Below are 27,427 nucleotides of genomic sequence, written 5' to 3' on the forward strand. Positions count from 1 at the left end.
AGGAGGAGGAGGAGGATGAAGAGGTAACATTTCAAAGGCTTTCAGGGCAGTCATTCGCAAGGGGCTCCGAGGGTGGGTTCCTGCACACACAAACGCCAGGGACACAATTGTCCAGCAGGGGCACAGTTCTGGAGGATGAGGAGGATGAGGAGGAGGAGGAGCTGGAGGAGGAGATGGAACCATGTTCACAGCAGGGTGGCACCCAGGCCAGCTCATGGCCATCACTGGTGCGTGGCTGGGGGGATACAGAGGACACGGACGATACACCTCCCACAGAGGACAGCCTTTCGTCGCCTCTGGGCAGCCTGGCACACATGAGCGATTACATGCTGCAGTGTCTCCACAACGACCGCCGAGTTGCCCACATTCTAACTTGTGCTGATTACTGGGTGGCCACGCTGCTGGATCCCCGTTACAAGGACAACGTAACGTCCTTAATTCACTCACTGGAGCGCGATCGCAAGATGCGCGAGTACAAGCGCACGCTGGTAGACGCCATGCTGCTGGCATTCCCATCTGACAGCGGGGCCACAGTGGAAGCACAAGGCAGAGGAGGAGGAGGAGGAGGTCGCCAACGCAACCAGGGCACCGCCAGCACCTCAGAAGGCAGGGTTAGCATGGCCGAAATGTGGAAAAGCTTTGTCAGCACGCCACAACAAACAGCAGCACCAGCAGCTCAGATGGAACGTCTTAGCAGGAGGCAGCATTTTACCAACATGGTGGAGCAGTATGTGTGCACACGCCTACATGTAGTGAATGACGGGTCTGCCCCCTTCAACTTCTGGGTCTCCAAATTGGGCACATGGCCTGAGCTTGCCCTTTACGCCTTGGAGGTGCTGGCGTGCCCTGCAGCCAGTGTATTATCTGAACGGGTATTTAGCACGGCTGGGGGCGTTATAACAGACAAGCGCAGCCGCCTGTCCAGAGACAATGTGGACAAGCTCACGTTCATTAAAATGAACCAGGCATGGATCCCACGGGACTTTTCCGTACCTTATGCAGAATAGCAATGGATACCGACCTTACCCACCCATTGTTCCATTTTTGCTCTTTCTCACTCTTTTGGGGTGTACCCTCATTTAAAATTTTTGAAAAGAAGCAGTGTTGGCTACCTCGTCCTCCTCCTCAGGGCCAGATTAATGTAGGGGCTATTGGAGCTGCAGCTCCAGGCCCCTACCTTTTATATAGGCCCCGGGTTGGCCATATTCACTGTTACCGCTCTTCTGTCACTTGTAAACACAGAAGTCTGGCTTCTATGCTCGCTTCCCCAGGCAGCACCCTCAGAACCTCCCCACACAGCGTGAAGGCCGGACAAGGAGGGACAGTTGGCGATGCATGGATGTGTTTATGGGCTTCAGAGACAGCATCCCATGTTGAATTAGGCATGCATGGCTGCACCCTTCCTCCTCTGGGTGCATGGCAAGGCACGGCCCTTAAGGCCCTTCAAAATCCTCAGCACCAAGCCCATGATGCTGTTAATCCGGCCCTGGTCCTCCTCCACCGCCGCTTCCACCTACACCGCCCATAGGTGTGCGCAGCCTATTGCATTAAGGTGTGCACCCCAAAGTTGAAATACACATGCATGTGTTTGCCAGCAGGGAGAGTAATGTATCGGGGCCATGTACCTGTAGGCAAGGAGAAATAGAGCAGAGCAGGTCCCAGGGAGATCTTTCCCATCTCCTCACTGGCAATGCTATGTGCCCTAGGTGATTAGGGTGTGCCCAGGCACACCCAGCACACCCTGTGCGCACGCCTATGTCACCGCCACATCCACCACCACCTCAACCTCCCTCCTACTCCATATGGGCCTCGTCCTTCAGAGATGAAGAAGAACATTGTTTTATTTTTCTGTTTTTTTTTGTTGTTTTAAGTTATTTCCCTATCCACATTTGTTTGCAGAGCACTTGCCATGCTCTTAATTACGTTTTGCTGCCATTTGCAGCACTCTAGCCCTTTCCTTTGGTGTTTTAGAGCCATTTTAGTGCCTTAAAGTTCGGGTCCCCATTGACTTCAATGGGGTTCGGTGTCCGGGAAAAGTTCGGTAAAAGTCCGGGACACGGACCCGGACTTTTTTTTAAAGTTCGGCCGAACCCGTCGAACACGGACATCTAGGTGTCCGCTCAACCCTATACTTGATGTGTCGAACACCTTTTTTTGTTACATTATATCTTTGACGAAAAGAAGGCTGAGTCTTTCGTGGGTCGTATGTCCATACTAGAAGAGTGAGCTGTACATTTTCTATTTTGACCCCATTGACAACTTCTGATCCATCTAGTGAAAGGGAGGAAAAGATTACTACAGGTTCAGGGCACTGGTGGCGTAGCTGAAGGGGGAATGCAACAGACTCAGGGTGCCCGCCATTCCACAATGCATTGGGAGAGGCAGATAGCTGCAAATGGAGAGAAAATTCCTCTGACCAATGGTAGTAAAATCTGTATTTTGATTTTAACCTGCAGGTATGCTTATAATAAAGCTTATCTGTAGGTGAAATGAATATCTCCTAAATACGCACCGTTTAGGAGATGTTCTAGGGAGCAGCAGCCAGTGACGTCACCGGTGCATGTGCTCTGAACGAAGGGCATACCCATACTGTTCCTTCAAAGCTCTGTGCCATGGCCATGACTCTCTCATGCATGTGCACATACAAGCACATTGTGATACTGCCTTGCAGGGTTTGTTTCTTTTTTAGCTTTACTACCCCTTTAAGCATGCGATCCAATGGCCATAGGCTTCTGGCCTTTCCCTAAATGAGTAGTGGAAAGGGTTATGGAGCTATGGTAAAGTGAGTCCTGGAACCACAGCAGCACTTATCATCCACTCCCGTCCCCAGTGCCTCTAGTAACAACCTTCCCACACCAAGTTTACCCTGCCCAACTTTTTTGAGTAAAAAAAAAAAAACACCCCCACACCCAGCTTCTGAATTCCAACTTGGAAAACCTGCTAGTGTTTCAATTGATTCAGTACAGCCCTCTTTATCCAGTTCCTGCTTGGGGGTCCCAAGACATATTCCATCAGACATTAACAACTCCTCCATTTTATCTAGTGTTAACATCCTGGCCTGGGTTAATCCATATTAACATATTCTTTAAAAGCATGAGCTACTGGCCAGTACTTTAGGATGTACCACTGGCCAGACCTGGACCAATGTACACTCAAGGTACTAATCTTCCCTTCTCCAAGTGCCATGCCAGAGAGGGCCTTTAGTGCAGTGGAATGATTTGTGAAAGAGAATTGTATTCACCTGTCCCCAGACAATGATAACCAGCTACCTTTTTTTGAAAATAGTCAGGCTTGGATCAGAGAGGACTACATTAGATGTTATTGATGAAACCATTCATTGTTTATTTTCATCAGTATATATTTTAATTCCCTGCCCCCACCTGATTGGCCTGACACTGACAGTTTCCTTCCAGAAAGGAAGCTTTGAAACCTAAGCTCATACTTTATAATCAATGCTTTTGTTTTATATCTGTATATATAACATAGAAATGAAGAAATGCTTTTTCCTCTTGTCCTGATTGTTACTGCCAGCATTCTGACCTTTCATTTGTTCAATTTATACAATTAAACACCTAATTAAGATTCACAGTATCTACTTATTAGATTCAATCAGTTCCTAAAGATGTTTTTACATGTTTTATTTCCTAGACATTGACTATATATTCTGATGGCTATGTCACTGTGAATGAAATGCCAGCTTCCCTACCAGTGTATACAGGTATGAAACTTTAATGACACCTCAACCCATAATATAGTAGTGAGCAATGCACAGTGTATCATTTTACACATGCCATGGTCTGCATTGAAGAAAAGGATCATGACCATTTTTGGCTGGGTTGTATTGCATTGGCAGCCCTTTTAAATTGAATGGTCTATCTTAATGTTATACACATTAATATCTGTCACAACACGCATAAACATTCAGGTATTAATGCATTAACATTCATATATTAAGGCTGGGTTCACACTGATGTGGCCGCGGGTCACAGCAGGGGTCTGGTGCTTCCCTGTTCACCAATTCAGGTGTGAATCAGGTCCAAATTGTTGCCTGTATTTGCACCTGAAATGGAGCCAAAGACACACAGAACCCTTTTCCAAAGCGGGCCGCAGCTGCCCCAGAGGTGTGTGAACTGACTCCATTTAGAGCCAGTCACACTCTCCTGTCATGCAAATTGGATGCAGGGAAACCCAGCCTAATGCCCCATACACACGTGCAGATTATCTGCAGACTTTTGTCTGCAGACTTACCAAAACCATATAATATGAGGTCAAACCTAAACACTTTCAATTTGTATGCAATCCGGCAGGCCCTTGCACTACATAGAAAAGGTAAGTCTGCAGACAAAAGTCTGCAGATAATCTGCATGTGTGTACGGGGCATTAGCCAACACAATGTAACTGATCTCTAATATTTCCACTCCAGGCACTTAAGTTAGGTCAATAGCTTGTCCTTCTTTAAAAGGTTTCTCTATATGTTCTGTTTCCAAACACATTTTTTTTAGTTGCAACAGCAGCAGCAGCAGATATTTCTTTGCTTTCTCTGCATCAAGCCTTGCTAGGCAACACCTGAGACCAAATAAACACATATGGCACTCCACAACATATTAATTTGGTCAAGATCCCAAATCCTTAGATGACAAATATTTTTTTGCTACCAAGCACAATCCACTGATGCACATCAATGGTAATTGACTAGACCAATACATACCTGCAATTTCAACTTTTAGGTATACGTTTAGGTATTCAGTGTAAACCTTTTTTTTTTTTAATTTTGCAAAGGGTGAGAAAGAGTTACTTATACTGCTATCCAGGGCTATGTTAGAGAGATCTTCCCCCACTTAGGCCAGCCATACACAGTGTAAATTGTTTTCCTGCAACCATGGGTTTCAGGAAAAAAGTTTGAATGTTTTCCCCATAAACATGGATAGTGCCGACACGCCTCAGAATCTGACACTTTAAGGATGCAAGACGCAGCTCCTCCTTAACAAGACAACATTTTGGGAAAGGCAGCGATCTTCAGGACTCTGGTAACAACCATTGTAAGCCAGCAGCCATTTTGGAAGGGTTACATTGATGTTTCCTGATTTATTGATTATTTGAAAAATCCCTATTATTGATTCTTGTAATATATAGATTATTCTTCCGCCGATTAAATAATCATTTTGGATTTTTCTTTAACTTTATTTTATTTTTTCCTATTTTTATTATCTTTTATGTAGCACTATCATAGCGTACCATTTGTTTTTTTTTTCCATAACTCCTACTCTTCCTGCAGGAGGGTAACTGTTAGGCTGCGTAAATCACAGACTCTTGTCTGGTAGTTATATTTATACATGTTTTTTTTGGGGAGAAATTAATCCTTTTTGTTTTTATTCAAATTGTATTTCATAATATATATATATATATTTTCCAACATAATATTTTTTGTATTTTATGTAATATTTTTATTTAAGTCCATCCATAAATCTAAATATTTATTGTGAATACATGTCTGGTGAAAAAATATTCCACAAAACTACTCATTATAATTATCATTCAAGCAATTCCGGACGCAAACGCATAACAATTCATGACAGTTGTGATTTACTATTGTGTGCTATGATTTGCCCAGGTACCATGTGATAGCTGTGGGCCAAACACAGCATCACTATAAGAATCACAGCTGTTATGAATGAAATCCATTAATAACAGCTTTGTTGACATTGTGATCATGTGATTGCATAGCGATCACATGATCCCCTAGCCGCTTAAAGCAGCCAAGTACCGGGAATCTCATTTTGCTGTGTGGACATAGTGGTCATGGGAGTGGAGTGCTGTGTGCCCTCAGCTGGATGAAGTACATGTACCTCATCCAGCCTGCCCGTGCCGCACTGCCTCCTTAAATGTACTTTGGCCAGTGGCAACCGGTAATTTCAGTGCTGAGACTGGGTAAAAAAGCTTTGTGAACACTCCAGACTGATTTTTCAGAGATTACACTTGTGACAGTGCTTGGAGAAAACTTGAGATACCATCACTGTCCTATGGAAGAGGGGGAGATATTCTCATGCTTACCCTTCTAAACTGATTAATAATTATCTCTATGAGTTGACCACCATAAACACAAATCTGACTAACTGACTGACATAGATTATTGTACTCTGAACATCTAGAAAATAATAAAGAAAAAAAAAACAGATAATGATGATATAATATTGCCGGAGGTGCTGGAATATCTGGCCTGGGATGTTTGAAAGCCTAAACAATTAAGACAAACTTATCACCCACTGCTGCACATTTTACAGAATGTCTAAGGAGACATTTGAAGAAAATGAATGGCTATAAGCCTGGATTTTAATGGTACTTCAATGTTTGAAGAGACCCAGCATGACATAATCAGTCATACAGTGATAAAATCACATTTGTAAAGTTTATTTCTTTTCCCATTAAAAAGCATACTTTTTTTTTTAAGAAGTATTTTTTTCAAGTTTTTATTTTTATCTGTGAACCCTACTGCCCACTGGGGAAACAGCCCTCCCTTAAAGTCTCTATGATACCAGTTCTTAATATAAGAGGATTGATAGGGACACAAAAAGCACCAAAAGCTTGACACATACTCCAACCTTAAATAGCTATTAAGTGTTAAAAAAAATGGGGGAGCAGGTATCAATGGGATGGAAATACCCAGGCAGCAATAAACACATATTAATGACATAATTTGATACCTTCCTTGGTTCACTAACAATGTGTTCTTGTCTTTTTCCCCATTGGAGAGGTTTCCCAAATTGAGCCCCTCCCCCCCCCCAAAAATGGGACCCAGGTGACAATAAAAATCTGACAGCTTTTATGTTCTAATCAAACAAAATATAAAAAAAAAAATTAATAAAAATCAAAATAATTATATGGGCATAAGTGAGCCTAAAGTCTGAGTCTGAAGAGCTACACAATGACTAATTCAAGGGGAAAAAAATAACCTACCTTTGGGAGTATGCTTGTGGAAGCATAGGATTAGATCACTAAACTCCAAGCAGATATTACCTTTGGTTAATTTTTTATTTGCGCTTTACTTATCTTCAGGAAATCGACACTGTCAAAGTGAAAAGTGCATGAAAATAGGTTAACCAATACTCTGTTGGGCTTTAAATTACCATAGTTAGATGAGATTGTCTCATCAAGGAAGGATAAAGCAGGTGACAAAAATTGTATGTTTTTTTTTTTTTTTTTTTAAATCACAAATTTAACAATTGTTATGCTGTTATGTAACATGTTACCTTTTTAGATTTTTCAAATTGAAGTATGTTTTAATGTTTTATTATAGCATTTGCAGTTTTGCCTTTTGATCATATTTAGTACAAAATGTGTTTGAATTTTTTTTTTTTTAGATTGAAATTTTTCACATATATGATTTACTTGTATATTGTCATTGCAGAATCGTATGTTGTGTTTGAACCAGCAAAATATTATTATATTTTTCATGCAAACAATATTGGAATGCAGGCAGTGATTCAGTTAAAGCCAATAATGCAGCTGTATGTAGTTTTGGACCCTTCCTTTAAAAATCAGACCTCTGGTAAATATACTTATTTTTTTTTTTTTTATGTAAACAAAATATTGACACTGTAATATCTATCTGTCATAGGGCGATTTGTAAATGAAATTTAGGGATATGTCAACAAACAATACTGTTATAAAACTCACTACATTCCCCACTCCTTTCTCCATAGGTACAAATGTTTGTTTGTTATATGTGCTGTAATTTTCTGTAAAATGCAATACAATATGGTTACCTGGAAACATTCTGTACACAGATGATGTACAGAACACCCCCTAGAAATGTAATTTCCTGCTTGTGTGATTGGCTTATTGATCTTCCCAGAAGTCTGCACTAAGATACAAGTCAGATTTTTGGCATCCCCTGCAAAAAAAATGTAATTTTTGGTGAGATATTCTCAAATGGAAATCACATCTAAAGGGATGCAGACCCTGCAAGTTTCCTCATAAAAGCAGGTGCAGCCGCTGATTGATAATTATAAATCCATTTCCATACAGATTAACTCAGCACATGGACACAGACCAATAAAAAGCTGTTTCTTCAGAATACCAAAAGGTAGGAATCTGCCAAAAGGTTTGTTAAAATCCTTGCAATGTACAGAGATCACCCAGAGGAGAATATTTTTTTTTTTTAACCAAAGTGGAGTTACTCTTTAAACATAATAGTTGAAACTAGGGATAGACCGATATAGTTTTTTCAGGGCCGATACCGATATTTTGGTCACAACGTATCGGTATCGGCTGATATGGGCCGATATTTTGTACATTTAAAGTTTTGAAAAATAAAGAAAAATTTTGACACAAATCTGGTACTGAACATGTTCATTTTTGTTTAATGCTTAATTGCGGGCTTGCTGGCACCCTGCGGTGGGTGGCTGGCTGTCTGGCACCCTGTGGTGGGTGGCTGGCTTGCTGGCACCCTGTGGTGGGTGGCTGGCTGGCTGTCACCATGTGGTGGGTGGCTGGCTGGCACCCTGTGGTGGGTGGCTGGCACCCTGTGGGGGTGGCTGTCTGGCACCCTGTGGTAGGTGGGTGGCTTGCACAGGGGCTGTGGGTGGCTGACTGGTACAGGGCCTGTGAGCAGCTGGCTGGTACAGTGCCTGTGGCTGGCTGTCTGGCACCCTGTCTGTGGGTGGCTGTCTGTCTGGCACCCTGTGGTGGGTGGCTGGCTGGCTGGCACCCTGTGGTGGGTGGCTGGCGCCCTGTGGTGGCTGGTACAGGGCCTGTGGGTGGCTTGCTGGCTGGTACAGGGCCTGTGGGTGGCTGACTGTCTCACTGCTACAGTGCTGCTGGCTGGCTGGTACAGGGCCTGTGGATGTGGGTGGCTGGCTGGCTGGCACCGGGCTGCTGTGGGTGGGTGTATGGCTGTGATACACTCCCGCGAGACTAGTCCCGACTCCAGACAAGGCTGTCCAAGGCGAGGGAGGTGGCCTAAGAAGGCAGAATGATGTCAAAAAAATATCAGCAATATCGGCCAGTTCCAGGGCCGATACCGATATATCGGGGAAAGTGCATATCAGTCTTGCCGATAATCGGTCTATCCCTAGTTGAAACACACTGGCATTCCAACATGCAGACCTTCTGATTCTCACTCTCATGTATTACCATTATGGTTATAACAGTGTAAACATTATAAAAACAATGTCTTTTACTGTTATTTCAAGATTTGACACCACTTTAGTTCTAGGAAATGTAATGTCATGAAATTAGGAAAATAGGTCCTCTAAGTGTAGTATAAACTAATGCTTAAAGAGTAACTCCACTTTTGTTAAGAAAACAAAACCCTCTGGGCGATGAATGTACATTGCAAGGATTTTAACAAATGTTGTTGTAGATTCCTACCTGTTTCTTCTCTGAAGATCAATGTGCACAGTGTATCTGAATAGGAGTGACTTTTTCATTTTTAATCAGCTCATACACCTGTAGTTTTCATTTCAATGAGCTGCCATAAAAAGTAGTGCAGGTATTACTTTTACAAATGGTGCCGCACCGAACCACATGGTACTGTGGTACCTTGCAGTATGGTGACCACAAATGTGCTGCATTTGCTAGATGTGCTTGGGGTGCCAGTAACAATTAATAGCACCCACGCACATCTAGCAGGGCAGAGGGTTCATATGCGGTGTGGGAAACACACACCTGAAAATGCCTTTCCTGCATCACGTTCTGGTGTAAACAAAACCTAAAAGGAAAAGGCCTGACAGTAAAGAATTGTACTGAATACACTGTAACAAGTTACCCCATATAATGATCACATGGCAGAACATGCTAGCACTTGTACTCCTGTATTTTTCAGTTGTTAACCCCTTTATGACTACCTAACACATATGTGCAGCAACAAAAGGGTGGGCTTTAACACCCACATTCCACATGCATGCATCACTGGGCGGCCAATGTTTATGTGCTGAGAGTGCTCACATCCTTCTCATCTTCTCAGGTGTTCACAAGTGTTTAAACGGATGCAAGTTGGACAGGATTAATATCCCAGAATTGTCACCAAGAATTCCAGGGGTTTGATTTATCCCAAAATGTCATATTAATATGATAATTGTGGGTGGGGAGAGTGAGGAAGGTGAGCAAGTAATAAGGGCAGGGAGAACTTGGACTTTTTTGCCTGGTTAGTAGTGATGGGCTGAACACCCTCAGACCTGAGTCGCAAGCTCTATGCAAGTCTATAAAATAATAACATTGCATGGTCTTAAAGGGGAACCCGACACCAAAAAACAAAAAACTGGCATGGGGTTCCCCTTAAGATGTTTATATTATTTTCAAGGGGGAACCCCAAGCAAAAACAAGAAAAAGAGGGGTTCCCCTAAAAATCCATACCAGACCCTTAACCGAAAATGCAGCCTGGCAGGCCAGGAAAGGTTGGGGGACGAGTGAGCACCCCCCCTCCTGAACCATGGCAGGCCATATGCCCTCAAAATTGGGAAGTGCTTTGGGCCAGGGGGGCTCTGCCACCCCACACCAAAGCGCACCTTCTCCACATGTTGATGGGGACAAGGGCCTCGTCCCCACAATCCTGGGCGGGAGTTGTGGGGGTCTGTGGGCAGGGGGCTTATTGGAATCTGGAAGCCCCCTTTAACAAGGGGGCCCCCAGATCCTGGACACCCCCATGTAAATGTGTATGGGGTACATTGTACCCCTACTCATTCACCAAAAAAGTGTAAAAAAAAATAAAATAAAAACACACACAGTTTTTGGCAATTCCTTTAATAAAAAAAAAACAAAAACATAAAAAAAAACAATGCCTCTTAATGTAGATCCATCGTCAATAACAATGCCCGCTGCACTGCCCAACCCGAAAAAAAAATCTCCGTCTGTGAGGAAGGCTAACCACTGACTGTCTGCTCTGCCGTCTGACCGTTCCTAAATTTTGGGGTAAAGCCACCTGGTGACACCACCCCCATGTGACGTCACCAACCCAACATGCACTAGTCCTTACCCCATACTCATAAACATGGAGGGCATGATCTGGGGGCTCTCTTGTTAAAGAGGGCTTCCAAATTCCGATAGGCCCCCTGCCCGTAGACCCCTACAACCCTCACCCCAAAGCACCCCCCATTTTGAAGGCATGTGGCCTGGTATAGTTCAGGAGGGGGGTGCATGTTTCCTCCCCCTTTCCTGCATGCTCATATAAGGGTCTGCTATGGATTTCAGGTGGGCCCTGCGCCTTTTATTTATACCAAGGGGCCTTGTAAGGATTGGGTGGGGACCCCCATGCCGTTTAAACATTTTTGTATTGTCGACCATGACTTGCATTCAGATGCGCCACTTTACAGGCAGACTAGGGGTACCTCCCAGGCACTATATTTATAGGAATTTTTCATTTTTATTGCTTCGCTTTAAGCATCATTAAAATCACTACTCACTTAAAAATAATCCTTTTTAAAGAAAAATTTTGCATTGATACATGTCCCCCAGGGCAGTAACCAGCCCCCCATACCCTTCAAAATGGGGTCTTTTGATTTTTAAAGTTTGGATCCCAAAGACTTTATTTGGGTTTGTGGTTCAGGTCCAAATTTTTTCCATGTTCGGGTGTTCTAGTGTGAACTAAACCGGGGTGTTCGGCCCATTATTACTGCTTAGAGATCACTATGTTGTTTCACAGCATTTTCACAAAATTCATTGTACATTGAATCATACTATAATTAGAAGCAAACATTATTTTTATTTCTTTTTTATGTATAACTTCCTCTGCCACCATTGCTGCACAAGAAAATATTTTATGTATGCACCTCTGCATGGGAGACCTTAAATATTGAAGATACTCCTGGGGCTGCCGAGGAGGTGGCCGTTCCATTTGATATTCACAATCCTGCTCATTCTGCTAAAGGTTTTCCTTACCCTGACTATTTTGACAAATGTGTTTACAAAGATTGGGCCACAGCCTTTGTGTCTCAAACCATTACTGAGTGGACTAACCTCTTACACCAAGGTCAGGGTATGGAGCAGGTATACCAGGTCTAAGTATCTTTCTCCTGCAATCCTGGAAAGGGAAGGAGCTGCGGAGCAAGCAGGATTCATCCTTCTCTGCACACAAGTGGCATTTTTATTAACCAGGCCCCTCAGACAAGGGATCAAAACCCTTCAAGGCTCCAAATGGGTTGCACAAAGTGCCCTTGGCCTTACTAGTTTACAGACAAGCCATCCATCTGTATTTCCAGGGTGGGGAGTCCTTATGCTTGGTTCGAGGATCCATGACTAGAGATGGCTTTGCGGTTCGCCCGGCGGTCGGTTCGCGGCAAATTTTGCTTGTTCGCTACCCGCCAAATTTGCGGACACATGGCATTGTTCGCGGCGGCCATATTAGTTTACATTGGGGAGAACTTTGACCCATGACACAGCCATCAGGTGGAATGGGACAGCCAATTGAAACATTTCAGCACATGGACATGCCCCCTACCCTATAAATAGACCAGAGCAGGCGGCTATTTCACATTCTGCTTTTTGTCAGCGTAGGGAGAGGTCTGCTGTATGCATCAGGGAGAGATTGCCAGGCACAAATAGCTCTGTTAAGATCCACAAAAGTCCTTTTCAGGGCTGGTATTTCGGTATAGTTCTACTACAGTATCTTTTCAGGTTAGGGGCAGGTATCCAGTCTGTGCTTTAGGGGCAGTTAGAGATCGGCAGCAGTCACACAAATCGCTCTGTTAATGTCCACAAAAGTCCTTTTCAGGGCTGCTATTTCGGTATAGGTCCAGTCTCTTTTCAGGTTAGGGACAGGTATCCAGTCTGTGCTTTAGGGGCAGTTAGAGATCGGCAGAAGTCACGCAAATCGCTCTGTTAATGTCCACAAAAGTAATTTAAAGTGCTGCAATTTTTTTGGTATTGCTGTGCAGTGCAGTATATGGGGGGGGGGGGTGATCCACGGTATAATATACTTTGTAGAAAGCATATTATAGTGGATTAGTAGTATTATTGTGCACTGTGCAGCATTGTGACAGGTGTGGTGACTGAGCGTTGCTGCAGCAATACTACAAACAGTGCCAAAAGCACTTTTAATGTATTATAACTGGTATGATAGACCAGGGTCCCCCCCAATACCACATATTGAAGTGGGGTGTTATCTGAGTATACTTTTACAAGTGTATTTGTGTCCTGCAAAAATATTGCCTCTTTTGCTGCGTTCAGTCTGATACACACAGTGCCAAACTCCCTGGCCAAGTTTTTGAACAACTGGTGTGATAGACCAGTGGCCCCCCAATACCACATATTGAAGTGGGGTGTTATCTGAGTATACTTTTATAAGTGCATTTGTGTCCTGCAAAAATATTGCCTCTTTTGCTGCATTCAGTCTGATACACACAGTGCCAAACTCCCTGGCCAATTTTTTGAACAAACTGGTGTGATAGACCAGTGGCCCCCCAATACCACATATTGAAGTGGGGTGTTATCTGAGTATACTTTTACAAGTGTATTTGTGTCCTGCAACAATATTGCCTCTTTTGCTGCGTTCAGTCTGATACACACAGTGCCAATCTCCCTGACCAATTTTTTGAAACATTTGGCCTCTGTTGCTGTGTTAACTCTGCTACACACAGTGACAACAGTTACTGGCCAATTATTTGTAGAACTGGTGTGATAAAACTGTGGCCCCCAATACCACAGATTGAAGTGAGGTGTTATATATCTTTTTCCAGATATACTGCTATTCTCTAGAGACTTTTGTCACAGGGTAATTAAAAAACATGACAGGCAGAGGAAGAGGCAGACACTTACGCAGGGGTGGTAGGGGTAGGGCAGGAGCAGTAGGCCAGAGCCAAAGTGTGACGTTTCAGAAGGCGCATTCAAATATGTCAAAGGACGCACCAGACTTGGTTGAGTGGCTCACTCAGCCTTCCTCTTCTGCACCCTCCTCATCCTCTCTATCTGCACCCTCTTCACTCTCTGCAGTGCGCACCCCCAAAGACACCACCACCACCACCACCACATACCCTCCGCTTGAGTGTCTGGAATTATTTTCAGATCCATTACAAGACATTTGCGATGCGCAGCCATTGTTGGCATCGGATCAGGAAGAGGAGGTAGCAACAGCCGCCACTCAGCAGTCTGACGATAGTACCCAGATCAGCCCAAGGAGGTTGGTCCCCGCTGTTGCTGCCTACTCCGAGATCTCGATTGTTAGTGGTGGGGAAGGTGACGTGGATGATGACGACGTGTCTATGGACGTCACGTGGGTGCCCACAAGAGTGGAATAGGAGGGGAGTTGAGAGGGAGAGACGGACCGGCAGATAGGGAGGAGAGGCAGGCAGAACTTGCATTGCACAAGAGGTACAAAGCAGACTGCAAATGTATCAGGAGCGAGCCATCAACCATATACAGTCACATCTGGCGCTCCCAGAACGCCGGCACATGGCTCCGAAGTGGGGGCTTTTTTTAATGCGTCCGTTGCTGACAACAGTGTTGCCATCTACAGCCTTTGCAGTCAACGCATAAGTCACGGTAAGCCCAACACTCACCTAGGGACAACCCTTAAGAAGGCACCGGAACTCCCATCACCAAGCTCAGTGGGAGCAACACCGTCAGAACCCACAAAGCCACGCTCCAGGCTCTCACCGTCCAGCCTCTTCTCCTTCTCGTCTCTCCTCACATTTGTCCTCCACTCCACCTTCCATGATGCCGCTGTCACATTGTTCTGGAAAAAGGCAGGCTTCTGTGGCCCAAATGTTGGAGCGTAAAAAAATGATGACGCCGGATAACCCTCTTGCCCAACGTTTGACTGCTGGTTTGTTGGAACTGATAGCCCACCAACTACTGCCATATCAACTGGTGGACTCGGAGGCCTTTCGTAAATTTGTGGCCATTGGAACACCACAATGGAAGGTCCCAGGCAGGAAATATTTCTCGCAGAAGGGCATTCCAGAGCTGTATGGCCATGTTCAGCGGCAAGTGAATATATCTCTGGCACACAGTGTTGGGGCCAAGATTAGTGTTGAGCGAACACGGACTGTATTATTCGGGTCCGTACCGGATAATTGGATTTTTGTTACCCGGACACGGACCCGAAAACTTTACTGTATATTCGGGTTTAAAATCCGTGTTCGGTAATTTTATTTCCTGTTTTGTATGTAATGGCGCGCTTTTAATGGCGCGGTTTCAACAGCCAATCAACAAGCGTTTAACTGGAGTGCCATAGAAGCCATCACAGCCATGCCTACTAATGGCATGGCTGTGATTGGCCAGTTGAAGCATGTGACCCAGGTCTTTATAAGCTAGAGACACAGCGCGGTGTGCGTCAGTCTGTTCTAGTGTAGGGAGAGAGCACACACAACGGTGCTGGCTGCTGCTGATTAGGGACAGAGATAGGAAAAAAAAACATTGTGGCTGAAAAGAATGTAGGGACAGGTCGGAGTGTAGGCAGGGAAAGATAGAAAAGCATTTTAGGGACAGGCTGGAGAGAGTAGGCAGGGAGAGATTAGGAGACACAGGACAGAACAATCGTCTGTTAGCGATCTACATCGATTTTGCTGTGTGGGGGGTGGTGCAGTGAACAATCTTTTTGCCCTCACTTGAGCCCACTGAGGAGGAGTAGGAGGGAGAAAAAAAAATATTTTTATCAGTCTCTTGTGTGCAGCGTTCAGCTATATTTTACTACAAAGTGCTGTTCTAATCTGCTATTTAAAAAAAGGGGAATTTTTTTTTTTTTTTTTTCCTTCATAGCCTGCTGCTGACGGTGACCTAAAACATAAGACACTGCTGTGTTCACATCTGCTATTGAAAAATCACCAATTTTATATACTTTTTTCTATTCCGCTATTCAATATACACCCTTTCGGGGTGAAAAAAATAAAATGCGGCATAGTCTGTATCGGTACGTGTGAGATACACCTTTTAAATTTGTTTGGCGCATCTCCTTCCACCGCCGAGGATTGCAGGGTGCTTCAGTTTGCCTCCTGTTCCTAACTCCTCCTACTCCTCTTTCTCATCCTCTACCGCCTCCTCATCCGGTCAGCGTAACACCTTCACCACAAACTTCAGCACAGCGAGGGGTAAACGACAACAGGCAGTTTTAAAACTTGCCTGTTTGGGTGAAAAATCCCACACCGCGCAGGAGTTGTGGAGGAGCATGGAACAGCAGACCGATGAGTTGTTGGTGCCAGCGAGCCTCAAGCCCGGCCTGGTGGTGTGCGATAATTGGCGAAATCTCATAGCAGCTCTGGCCCTAGCTGGTTTGACGCACATCCCTTGCCTGGTGCATGTGCTGAATTTGGTGGTGCAGAGGTTCCTTCAAAATTACCCCGATATGTCAGAGCTGCTGCAGAAAGTGCAGGCCGTCTGTGCGCACTTTCGGCGTTCTCACCCTGCTGCTGCTCGCCTGTCAAGCACTGCAGCATAACTTCGGCCTTCCCGCTCACCGCCTCATATGTGATGTGCCCACAAGATGGAACTCCACCTTGCACATGCTGGAAAGACTGTGCGAGCAGCAGCAGGCCATAGTGGAGTTTCAGCTGCAGCACGCACGTGTGAGTTACTCTGCGGAACAGCACCACTTCACCACCAATAACTGGGCCTCCATGCGAGACCTGTGTGCTTTGTTGCGCTGTTTTGAGTACTCCACCAACATGGCCAGTGCCGATGACGCCGTTGTCAGCTTAACTATCCCACTTCTATGCCTCCTTGAAAAAACGCATCGGGCGATGATGGAAGAGGATGTGGCACAGGAGGAGGAGGAGGAGGAAGAGGGATCATTTCCATGGCTTTTAGGGCAGTCATTCACAAGTGGCTCCGAGGGTGGGTTCCTGCACCCACAAACGCTAGGTACACAATTGTCCAGCAGGGGCACAGTTCTGGAGAATGAGGATGAGGAGGAGGAGGAGGAGGAGGAGGAGGAGATGGAACCATGTTCACAGCAGTGTGGCACCCAGGCCAGCTCATGGCCATCACTGGTGCGTGGCTGGGGGGGATACAGAAGACACAGACGATACACCTCCCTCAGAGGACAGCCTTTCGTTGCCTCTGGGCAGCCTGGCACACATGAGCGATTACATGCTGCAGTGTCTCCACAATGACCGCGGAGTTGCCCACATTCTAACTTGTGCTGATTACTGGGTGGCCACGCTGCTGGATCCCCATTACAAGGACAACGTACCGTCCTTAATTCACTCACCAGAGCGTTATCGCAAGATGCGCGAGTACAAGCGCACGCTGGTAGACGCGATTCTGCTGGCATTCCCACCTGACAGCGGGGCCACAGTGGAAGCACAAGGCCAAGGCAGAGGAGGAGGAGGAATAGGTCGCCAACGCAACCAGGGCACCGCCAGAACCTCAGAAGGCAGGGTTAGCATGGCCGAAATGTGGAAAAGCTTTGTCAGCACGCCACAACAAACTGCAGCACCAGCAGCTCATATGGAACGTCTTAGCAGGAGGCAGCATTTCACCGACATGGTGGAAAAGTATGTGTGCACACGCCTACATGTAGTGAATGATGGGTCTGCCCCCTTCAACTTCTGGGTCTCCAAATTTGGCACATGGCCTGAGCTTGCCCCTTACGCCTTGGAGGTGCTGGCGTGCCCTGCAGCCAGTGTATTATCTGAACGTGTATTTAGTACGGCTGGGGGCGTTATCACATACAAGCGCAGCCGCCTGTCCAGAGACAATGTGGACAAGCTCACATTCATTAAAATGAAGCAGGCATGGATCCCACAGGACTTTTCCGTACTTTGTGCAGAATAGAGATGGATACCGGCCTTACCCAGCCATTGTTATATTTTTGATCTTTCTCACTCTTTTGGGGTGTACCCTAATTTAAAATGACTAAAAAAAAAGCAGTGTTGGCTACCTTGTCCCCCTCCACCGCCGCTTCCACCTACACCGCCACATCCACCGCCACCTCAACCTCCCTCCTACTCCATATGGGCCTCGTCCTTCACAGATGAAGAAAATTGTTTTATTTTTCTGTTTTTTTTTTTGTTGTTTTAAGTTATTTCCCTATCCACATTTGTTTGCAGAGCACTTGCCATGCTCTTAACTACATTTTGCTGCCATTTGTAGCACTCTAGCCCTTTCCATTGGTTTTTTTAGAGCCATTTTAGTGCCTGAAAGTTCGGGTCCCCATTGACTTCAATGGGGTTCGGGGTCCGGGTCAAGTTCGGAAAAAGTCCGAGTCACGGACCCGGACTTTTTTTTCAAGTTCGGCTGGACCCACCGAACATGGACATCCAGGTGTCCGCTCAACTCTAGCCAAGATACATCTGACCACAGACACATGGTCTAGCAAACACGGGCAGGGAAGGTATATCACTTTTACTGCCCACTGGGTGAACCTTCTGACGGCCGTCAAGCATGTAACCCATGTAGATTTGGTTGTACTGCCACGGATTGCATGCAGGCCTGCCTCTTCTCCTCCTCCTCCTCCTCCTCCATCCTCCCTCTCCTCCTTGGCTGACTCCTCCTCTTCCGCGGCTACGTCTCTTCTGCTGCGCCGCCCAAGATCCCCAGAACCTATTCCACATGCCAGGTGAGACGTTGCCATGCTGTGCTGCGTCTGTTGTGCCTGGAAGCCAAGAGCCACACTAGTCCTGCACTCCTTTCAGCTTTGCGTTCACAGGCAGATTAGTGGCTGACACCCCTGAATTTGACAGTTGGTAAAGTGGTGTGCGACAACGGTGCCAATCTGCTGAGGGCGCTGAAACAGGGCAAAATAACACACGTGCCATGCATGGCACACGTCCTGAACTTGGAGGTACAGCGATTTGTTGCCAAATACCCTGGGGTCCAGGACGTCTTGCGGCAGGCCATGAAAATCTCGGGCCATTCCAGAAGATCTTACACAGCCATGGCTCACCTTGACGACATTCAGCGGTGACACAACCTGCCCGTCAGGCATCTTATTTGTGACTGCCCGACGCGATGGAACTCAACGTTGCATATGCTTGATAGGCTGCTCCAGCAGAAATGTGCAGTTAACGACTACCTGTACGAACTCTGCGGCAGGACAGGTTCTGGGGAGCTTGGGTTTTTTTCACCTCGCCAGTGGCTGCTCATGGGGGACGCATGCAGACTTCTGTGGCCATTCGATGAGATCACCAAACTGGTCAGTAACGGCCAGGGCGCCATTAGTGACATCATACCTTACGCCTTATTTCTGGAGCGTGCATTGCGTCGTGTCATTGATCAAGCCGTCGAGGAGCAGGAAGATGAGGAAGTCGCAATGTTGGATGAATTCCCAGTGGGTGCTACTCCATCTGAGACAAATCAACAGCAGGAGTCTGAAGAATAGTCAGAGGAGGATGGTGCTGGGGGGGATGAGGAGGAGCAAGAAGAGCATGCTTTAAACCTTTCTGGGATCCCTGGTGTTATCCGTGGATGGGGGGAGGAGAACGAGGACAACATTATCCTGGATGATGAGCTGGAAGCAGGCCACTACACCACTTCCAGTTTAGTGAGAATGGGGGCCTTCATGCTCCAGTGTTTTAAGGGGGACCCTCGTATAAAATGCATAAAGGCCAAGGACCAGTACTGGATGGCAACGTACTTAGACCCCCGGTACAAACATAAAATGGCGGAAATGTTACCACAATCACAGAGAGCGGTCAGATTGCAGCGCTTCCAGGCCTTGCTGTGGGTAATGCTGTATTCTGCTTTTGCGTGCGCTGGCAGAGGAATTTCCAGTCACAGAGAGACAGTTCCGGGTAGCAATCCAACAGCTCCTGCAAGAAGAGGGCGGTTTGAAGATGTCTTGGTGACTTCAGATATGAGATCCTTCTTTCAGCTGAACCATCGACAGCTGTACTCCGGATCCAACAACAAGGAAGGCCTAGACCGACAGGTGTCCGACTACATCGGGTTAAAGGTCGATGTGGATGCTCTGAGGAGTGATGAACCCCTGGACTACTGGGTGGGCAGGCTTGACCTCTGGCCAGAGCTTGCACAATTTGCAATGGAAATGTTGGCTTGCCCCCCGTCCAGTGTCCTGTCCGAAAGGACGTTCAGCGCAGCAGGGGGGATCAAGACCGATAAGCGCACTCGCCTAGCTCATGACAGCGTAGACCACCTCATATTTATAAAAATTAATGAGGCATGGATCTTTGAGGAATTCAACACATGCGACCAGTAGACCATGTTTCATTGAAATTCCTCATGCCAGGCCACAAATATCCACCAGACCGCCATCCACCCACAGCAATTCCTGGTCCTTGGCTTCGCTACATACAGCGGCATAAAAGGCATTTCATGTCCATTGAATGGCAAGTTTTTGGGGCCTTTCAGGGCTGACAATTATTTTTTCTGTGAATGCCTAATGTACCTCCAGACACAGAATACAATTTTCTTAGCTGTCAGTTAAACTCATGTGGGCTTATTTTTGGGGCCAATACTGGCCGACACTTACTTCTGTATCCTGTGAATGCCTAAAGTACATTCAGCCACAGAATACAACTTTCTTAGCTGTCAGGTAAACCCATGTGGGCTAATTTTTGGGGCCAATACTGGCCGACACTTACTTCTGCATCCTGTGAATGCCTAATGTACCTTCAGCCACAGAATACAGCATTCTTAGCTGTCAGGTAAACCCATGTGGGCTCATTTTTGGGGCCAATACTGGCCGACACTTACTTCTGTATCCTGTGAATGCCTTATTCTGTATACAGCATTCTTAGCTGTCAGGTAAACCCATGTTGGCTAATGTTTGGGGCCAATATTGGCCGACACTTCTGTATCCTGTGAATGCCTAATGTACCTTCAGCCACAGAATACAACGTTCTTAGCTGTCAGGTAAATGCATGTGGGCTAATTGTTGGGGCCTGGAATGGCCGGCACTTACTTCTGTATCCTGTGAATGCCTAATTTTTCAGACTGGAATTGAAAATCAATGGGTCTGTAAAGGTTCTGCCAAATTGTGGAATGGATGTGGACTTATTTTACAGATGTGTGAATTAACCCAATATGTATTTGACATGTATTTACCGGCTGCTGTCAGTTCTGGCTGATTTATGAAAAAAATATATTTTTTGCTGTGAAAAAAAAAAAAAATTTAGGGCAACGTTTCCAATTGCAATACTTCTGTTATGACATTGTCCATGTGCTGGGACTATTTGTGCACAGCTATTACATCTTTTGTGGCTGCAAATATGACCTAAAGGTTTTTAAAGTTCGCCTCCCATTAAAGTCAATGGGGCCCGCTGCGAACTTGCGGTTTGCGGACTTTTAAGAAAATTTGCGGCTGACATTCGTGAACTGCCCCGGCCGATGTTAGTCCATCTCTATCTATGACCTTTTCTGCTTTCCAACAAATTGGTCCGCAAACTGATTTTGTCAGGCTCCAAAATATAATTTTTTTCCAATTTGCCAGACAAATTCTTTCCTTTCGATCTTTATTTCCCCCTGCCCCAGCTGCAGGCTGTTCATGGGACAGTGCTGGATCTGTTTATCCCAGACATGATAGTCCCGGTTCCAGACCCAGAAAGGTTTCTGGGGTTTTACTCCAACCTGGTTTATGGTTCCAAAGAAAGAAGGGGTCCATCCTTTACTGGACCTCAAGGCCCTAAATAGTTTTTTGAAGATTCAGAACTTCAAGATGGAATCCATCTGTTCTGTGGTGGGTTCTGTTTATTAGGGGGATTTCCTGGCCTCAATAAACATCGATGACATATACTTATAAGTTCCGATCTGTGCTGGGCACAAGAATTTCCTCCACTTTGAGGTCAGAGATGTAAATTATCAATTTGTGGTGTTCCCCTTTGGTCTGGTCTCCATGAGATGCCATGATAGGCTTTCTGAATGACCTCCACCTGTGAGCAGAGTCTCATCCTGCACTAATAGACAATGTGTCAATCACTATGCTCACTCTGCAGGGCTTTGGCTGGGTTCTGAACCTCAAGAAGTCCGCTCCGACCAAGACCAGGCATTTGGAATATCTGGGTCTGATTCAGGCCAAGGCACTCCTCCCACTAGACAAGCTTTGGACTGCGGTCCAGTTACTGCTGTCTGGCAGTGGGTCTTCTCTGCAATTTTGCATGCAGGTCTTGTGGTGTCCACCATTAAGGCAGTCCCTCAATTCCATATGAGGATCCTGCAGAAGCAAAACTTATCCAAGTGGGTCAAGTATCCTGTGTCTTTGGACAACCAGATTCATGTGGGACAGTTAACCAAGGCCCCCCTCATCTGGTGGCTCCAGTCTCCATCTCTTCAGACCAGAAAGTAATTTGTCACTCTCCATCGGACAGTGGTCATGATGGATGCCAGCCTGTCTGAGGATCCAAAGAGACAATGCAAGGACAGTGGCCTTTGTGAATAATCAGGCTGACACAGGGAGATTGGCAGCAACACTGAAGGCATCACACATTCTTCAGTGAGCAGAACTAAACAAGCTGACTCTCTTTGTCGTTTACATTTTGGCATAGAAAACTGGCAGGCGGAATGCCTCAGTCATCAGATGCTGGATCAAGGAGAGTGGTCACTGCAACTAGACGTTTTCATCAAATCTGTCTGCAGTTAGGCACTCTGGGCATGGATCTTCTGACATCCTGTCTGAACGGGAACGTGTTAAGATTTGTCAGGGAACGAGGGATCCCCTGGTGCATCCCCATTACCACCTCATTTACGCCTTTTCCCCTCTAAAGTTTCTCCCTCGTTTGCTGTGCAGGATAGAAGTCGAAGGAATCCTGGTCATTTTGGTGCCTTCAGATTGGCCAGTGATTGGTGACCGTGGTACATTGATGTGGTGTGGCTGGTCGCAGATTTCGTGTTCTGCAAGAAGATCTTCTGTCCCAAGAACCGATCTTCCGCCCTGCTTTATTGTAGCTCGCTTTGGTGGCTTGACTCTTGAAAGCAAGGTTCCTAAGAGACAGGGAGCTGCCAGGTTCTGTGATTACCACCTCTCAGAAGATTTATCATTGTACTTGGAAGACTTGCAGTTCATGGAGCAAGGTTGTGGATTTGCATTTGCATTCCTTTATGGTGTCTCCAATTTTGGCCTCTTCTGGCCTTGATTAGAAACTTGCTTTGAGTACAAATAAGGGCCAGATTTCTGTCCTTATGATTTTCTTTTAACACCCTTTGGCCACATACTCCTTAATTCATACTTTTTATTTAAGAGGTTCAGCATGTAGCTCCTCCAGTGTGATTTCCGTTGCCATTGTGGGACCTGAACCTAGTTTCCTCTGAAGCCTCCCTATTTGGTTTTAAACAGGAATAAGGTGGTTCTCTGTGTCCCTCCTTCTTTCCGAAAGTTATATCCAACTTTCACCTGAATGATGACATTGTCCTATTCTCCCCTGTGTCTGCGCTCTCCCCAGTCTAAGGAGGTTGCGCTCCACTCCTTGGATGTGGTTCAGGCTGTTTGTGTGTATCTGTCTGTCTGCCATAACCTCCTTCTGAAGGTTGGATTCTCTTTTTGTGATTGTGGGTGGCCCATGAAAAGGCTGCCTCTTCTGTCAATATTTCTTGATTGATGAGGCAGATGGTTGTCCAGGCCTATGCCATTAAGGGTCAGGCTTCTCCTTTCCTCATTATGGCACACTCCACCAGGGCGATTATTGTCCCCTGGGTATTTTGACATGAGGCGTCTGTGTCTCAAGTTTGCAAGGTGGCTACCTGGTTGTCTGTGTGCACCTTCACCAAGTTTTACAGAGTTGACGTTTTGGCATCTTCGGATGCCCAAGGTCTTGAAGGCGCCTGTTTTGAGTTTTCTTGTTCCTCCCTGGGGGGGGGGGAGGCTTTTGGGTGTGGTTGCATGTTTTATCTAGTTACCCACCTCTCAATGAGGCACTGCTTTTGGGACACCCCTAAAGGAGCTGTGTCCTTCAATAAATGTAAGAGAAATCCCTTTCTCTGAGTTCATTGAATGACACAGCATCCGCCCCTCTATTATGTACTATTTTGTGACAAACTGAGCTGCTTAAAGTAGAGAGGGGTTTACTAGCAGTATCCTACGCATAAAGGGGGTGCTTTAACCCTATGGTCAAGAATAGGAAAGAGCTATGTCTTTCAATTAACCCAGAAAAGGGGATTTTGCTGTAATAAAGTCCTGTTTTCCTGGATACACTGATGCCAGAACCTAAGAAAGTAACCTAACTTGAAATATTTGGGTTTTGTAATGAACTTGAACTATTGTTGGTGATAGTTAAAAACAAAATTGGTAATTTTTTATTATTGGTTTATTTTACATAGGATTTAAAATCATGATTCTTTATATATGCTATCTAGTGTTCAAAAATATTCTTGAATTGCACACACATACATTCTCATTTCTAGTAATCGATGTGGAATAGTGCACTGTCATTTATTGTAAACATTTTGATTTTATTTTTCAGGACTTTGTGGAGATTTTAATAACATCCAGAGGGATGACATGAAGATTATCAGTGGAGTGATTGAGGGCACAGCACCAGCTTTTGTTAATACATGGAAAGTATCCGCCTTATGTCGAAATATTGATTATATCTTTGAAGATCCTTGTGCTATTAATGTGGAGAGTTGTAGGTGACCTTTTTTATACAGTTTAAAATGTGTTTTATATTTTAAAATTTCAAGCCCTGAGCTACTAGCCAGACCTTAAGGGTTACTCGCCACCAGTTGCCCCACCTATAGGAGACACCCCCCCAATCATGTGACCATAAATAAGACATGCTGTGCCTTGTAGTCCTATATGAGACCCCCCCATCATGTGACCATAAAAAAGACATGCTATGCCTTGTAGTCCTATATGAGACCCCCCCCTATCAAGTGACCATAAGGCATGCTGTGCCTTGTAGTCCTATATGAGCCCCCCCCCCCCCCTTAGCCATGTGACTAGAAATATGGAATGCTGAGCCTTGTAGTCCTATATGAGCCCCCCCATCATGTGACCATAGGACATGCTGTATGCTGTGCTAGAAATATGGAATGCTGAGCCTTGTAGTCCTATAGGAGACGCCCCCCCCTAGGAGACGCCCCCCCCCCCCACTATGTGACCATAAATAAGACATGCTGAGCCTTGTAATCCTATATTAGACCCTCCCAACCATGTGACCATAAATATGGATTGCAGCCTCACCTGTGCAGGAGAAGAGAGAGGAAGAGGAAAGGTGGCCAGATAATTAGAGCGGGGATCGCTGCACTGTACTATCTTTCATTTGAATTGCCGGGCGCTCAGCTTAACACGTAGTCCTGCCTCCTGGCTCGGCTCCTATGATAGACGTCACACCTACCGGCGGTGTTCTGTCTATCAAAGGAGCCGAGCCAGGAGGCGGGACTACGTGTGAAGCTGAGCGCCTGGCAATTCAAATGAAAGATGTTACAGTGCGGCCGTCTTTCCTCTTCCTCTCCTCTCTCGTCCGCAATCATTTTTCACTCGCAAAATGCGACTGGAAATTTTGAGGGCTGTGTATGTATATATATATATATATATATATATATATATATATATATATATATATATATATATATATATAATATATAATATATATATATATATATATATATATATATATATATATATATATATATAATATAGAGAGAGAGAGAGAGCTGTAAGTTAGAGAGAGAGAGAGAGAGCTGTAAGAGAGAGAGAGAGCTGTATTTTAGAGAGAGAGAGAGAGCGAGCTGTAAGTTAGAGAGAGAGAGAGAGAGAGAGAGAGCTGTAAGTTAGAGAGAGAGCTGTAAGAGAGAGAGAGAGAGCTGTATTTTAGAGAGAGAGAGAGCGAGCTGTAAGTTAGAGAGAGAGAGAGAGCTGTAAGTTAGAGAGAGAGAGCTGTAAGTTAGAATGAGAGCTGTAAGAGAGAGAGAGAGCTGTAAGTTAGAGAGAGAGAGAGAGAGAGAGCTGTAAGTTAGGGAGATAGAGAGAGAGAGAGCTGTAAGTTAGAGAGATAGAGAGAGAGAGAGCTGTAAGTTAGAGAGAGAGAGAGAGAGAGAGAGAGAGCTGTAAGTTAGAGAGAGAGAGAGAGCTGTAAGTTAGAGAGAGAGAGAGCTGTAAGAGAGAGAGAGAGAGAGAGCTGTGAGAGAGAGAGAGAGAGCACATGTTTTAGAGAGCTGTAAGTTAGAGAGAGAGAGAGCTGTAAGTTAGAGAAAGAGAGAGCGAGAGAGCGAGAGAGAGCGAGAGAGAGCGAGAGAGAACACTTGTTTTACTTTAACCATCCAATGAAGTGCAAGCTAATTTTTTATATATATAATTCAAATTCAAATAAGCTTTATTGGCATGACCAAATACATTTTAGCATTGCCAAAGCAGTTTTGGGGGGGGGGGGGTAATATAAAGGGGAATGGGGGGGGAGTCTATGTAAAGGATTTTTAAGTCCTCAGTTTTTCATGTCCCTCTCAGTCTGTGACACGCTGTCACATATTGTGCAGCTATTCTTACCATTGGCTCCTCTTCTCCCAGTAGGATTTGGAGTTTCCTCTTCTCTCCTAGGGAATTGAAGTCCAGGATGAAAGTGGAGAGTCTCTGGAAGTGAGTGTCCCTCACTGATGAGTACTTAGGTCACTGTAGCAGGAAGTGGTCCTCATTCTCCAGGACCCCCTGGTATATATATATATATATATATATATATATGAGAAGATGGCAATATGGAAAACATTACCAAAGTGCGCTAACAAATAATGAATCAAGTGTTCAAAAAGTACATGGATGGTGACCGGATTTGAAAAATCATATGCATTCAGTCCAAAACAAAAGTGCAAAAAACTGTGAAAAAGTCTTTCTTTTCAAATTGGAGTGAAGGTAAGGGAGTGTTGGGAGGTGGGTGGGGCCTCGTCCCAAAAAATGATCCAAAGTGGTTCTCAGTGGCCTGATATACACATGTGGACACCCAGTGTTAGGAGTGGACTCTTACCACAATGTGGAGAGATGTGAGCATGTACTTGGTTGTATCTAGAAGTCCCCAACTGATCAAGCTGGCAGGGATGGCTCTCGGAATGGACCGGAACAATCAGCTGCTTCCGAAGTGGGGGGGATCTGTAGGCTTCCAAGCAGGGGGAGATGCCAAGACAGAGCAACCCAGAGAAAAGAAGAGGACTATAGTGCATTACCTTCGACTTTAATGATAAAACGAATGAGGGTACACTTACACATTCCGGACGAACAAAACAGCAAATACAGGGCGGTCGCGGGTGTCTGCAGTACAAACCGGGACCTATGACAGCACGGCTGGCTCCCCCCGACGCGTTTCCACTAACAAGTCGGCTTCTGGGATTGGAGCTACAGCCGCGCTGTCCACATCTCTCATTTAAGTGTTGGCAAGTGGAGACTTCCGGTGCGGACTCGGCGGGGACTCGGAAGTGCAATGACGCACTTCCGGTTGCGGAGTTGGCCAATCATAGCATATTCCTCCGAAGACCCGGACGTGCAATGACGCACTTCCGGTTCCGGAGTCGACCTATCATGATCGTAATACTTCAAAGACCCGGAAGTGTTACGATATCTTTCCGGATTCTTGTTGGGCCAATTACAGCGGATGTCAACAAAGCAATTGATAGGTGGTAT

General features: G+C 45.5%; 1 protein-coding gene across 1 annotated transcript in view; it reads left to right on the top strand.

Moving 5' to 3' along the window:
* Positions 1-27,427, top strand: part of LOC309565958 (mucin-2-like) — a gene marked incomplete at its 3' end in the record, with an annotated part of 251,710 nt that overhangs the window by 212,826 nt on the left and 11,457 nt on the right. The window contains exons 13-15 of the mRNA XM_082270986.1: positions 3,649-3,718; positions 7,406-7,546; positions 24,282-24,446. Of these exons, the coding sequence (XP_082127112.1) occupies positions 3,649-3,718; positions 7,406-7,546; positions 24,282-24,446 (376 nt within the window). The remainder of the gene's footprint in view (positions 1-3,648; positions 3,719-7,405; positions 7,547-24,281; positions 24,447-27,427) is intronic.

This window comes from Pelophylax lessonae (assembly GCF_965119305.1).
Source record: "Pelophylax lessonae genome assembly, chromosome: 10".
Lineage (NCBI taxonomy): Eukaryota > Metazoa > Chordata > Amphibia > Anura > Ranidae > Pelophylax > Pelophylax lessonae.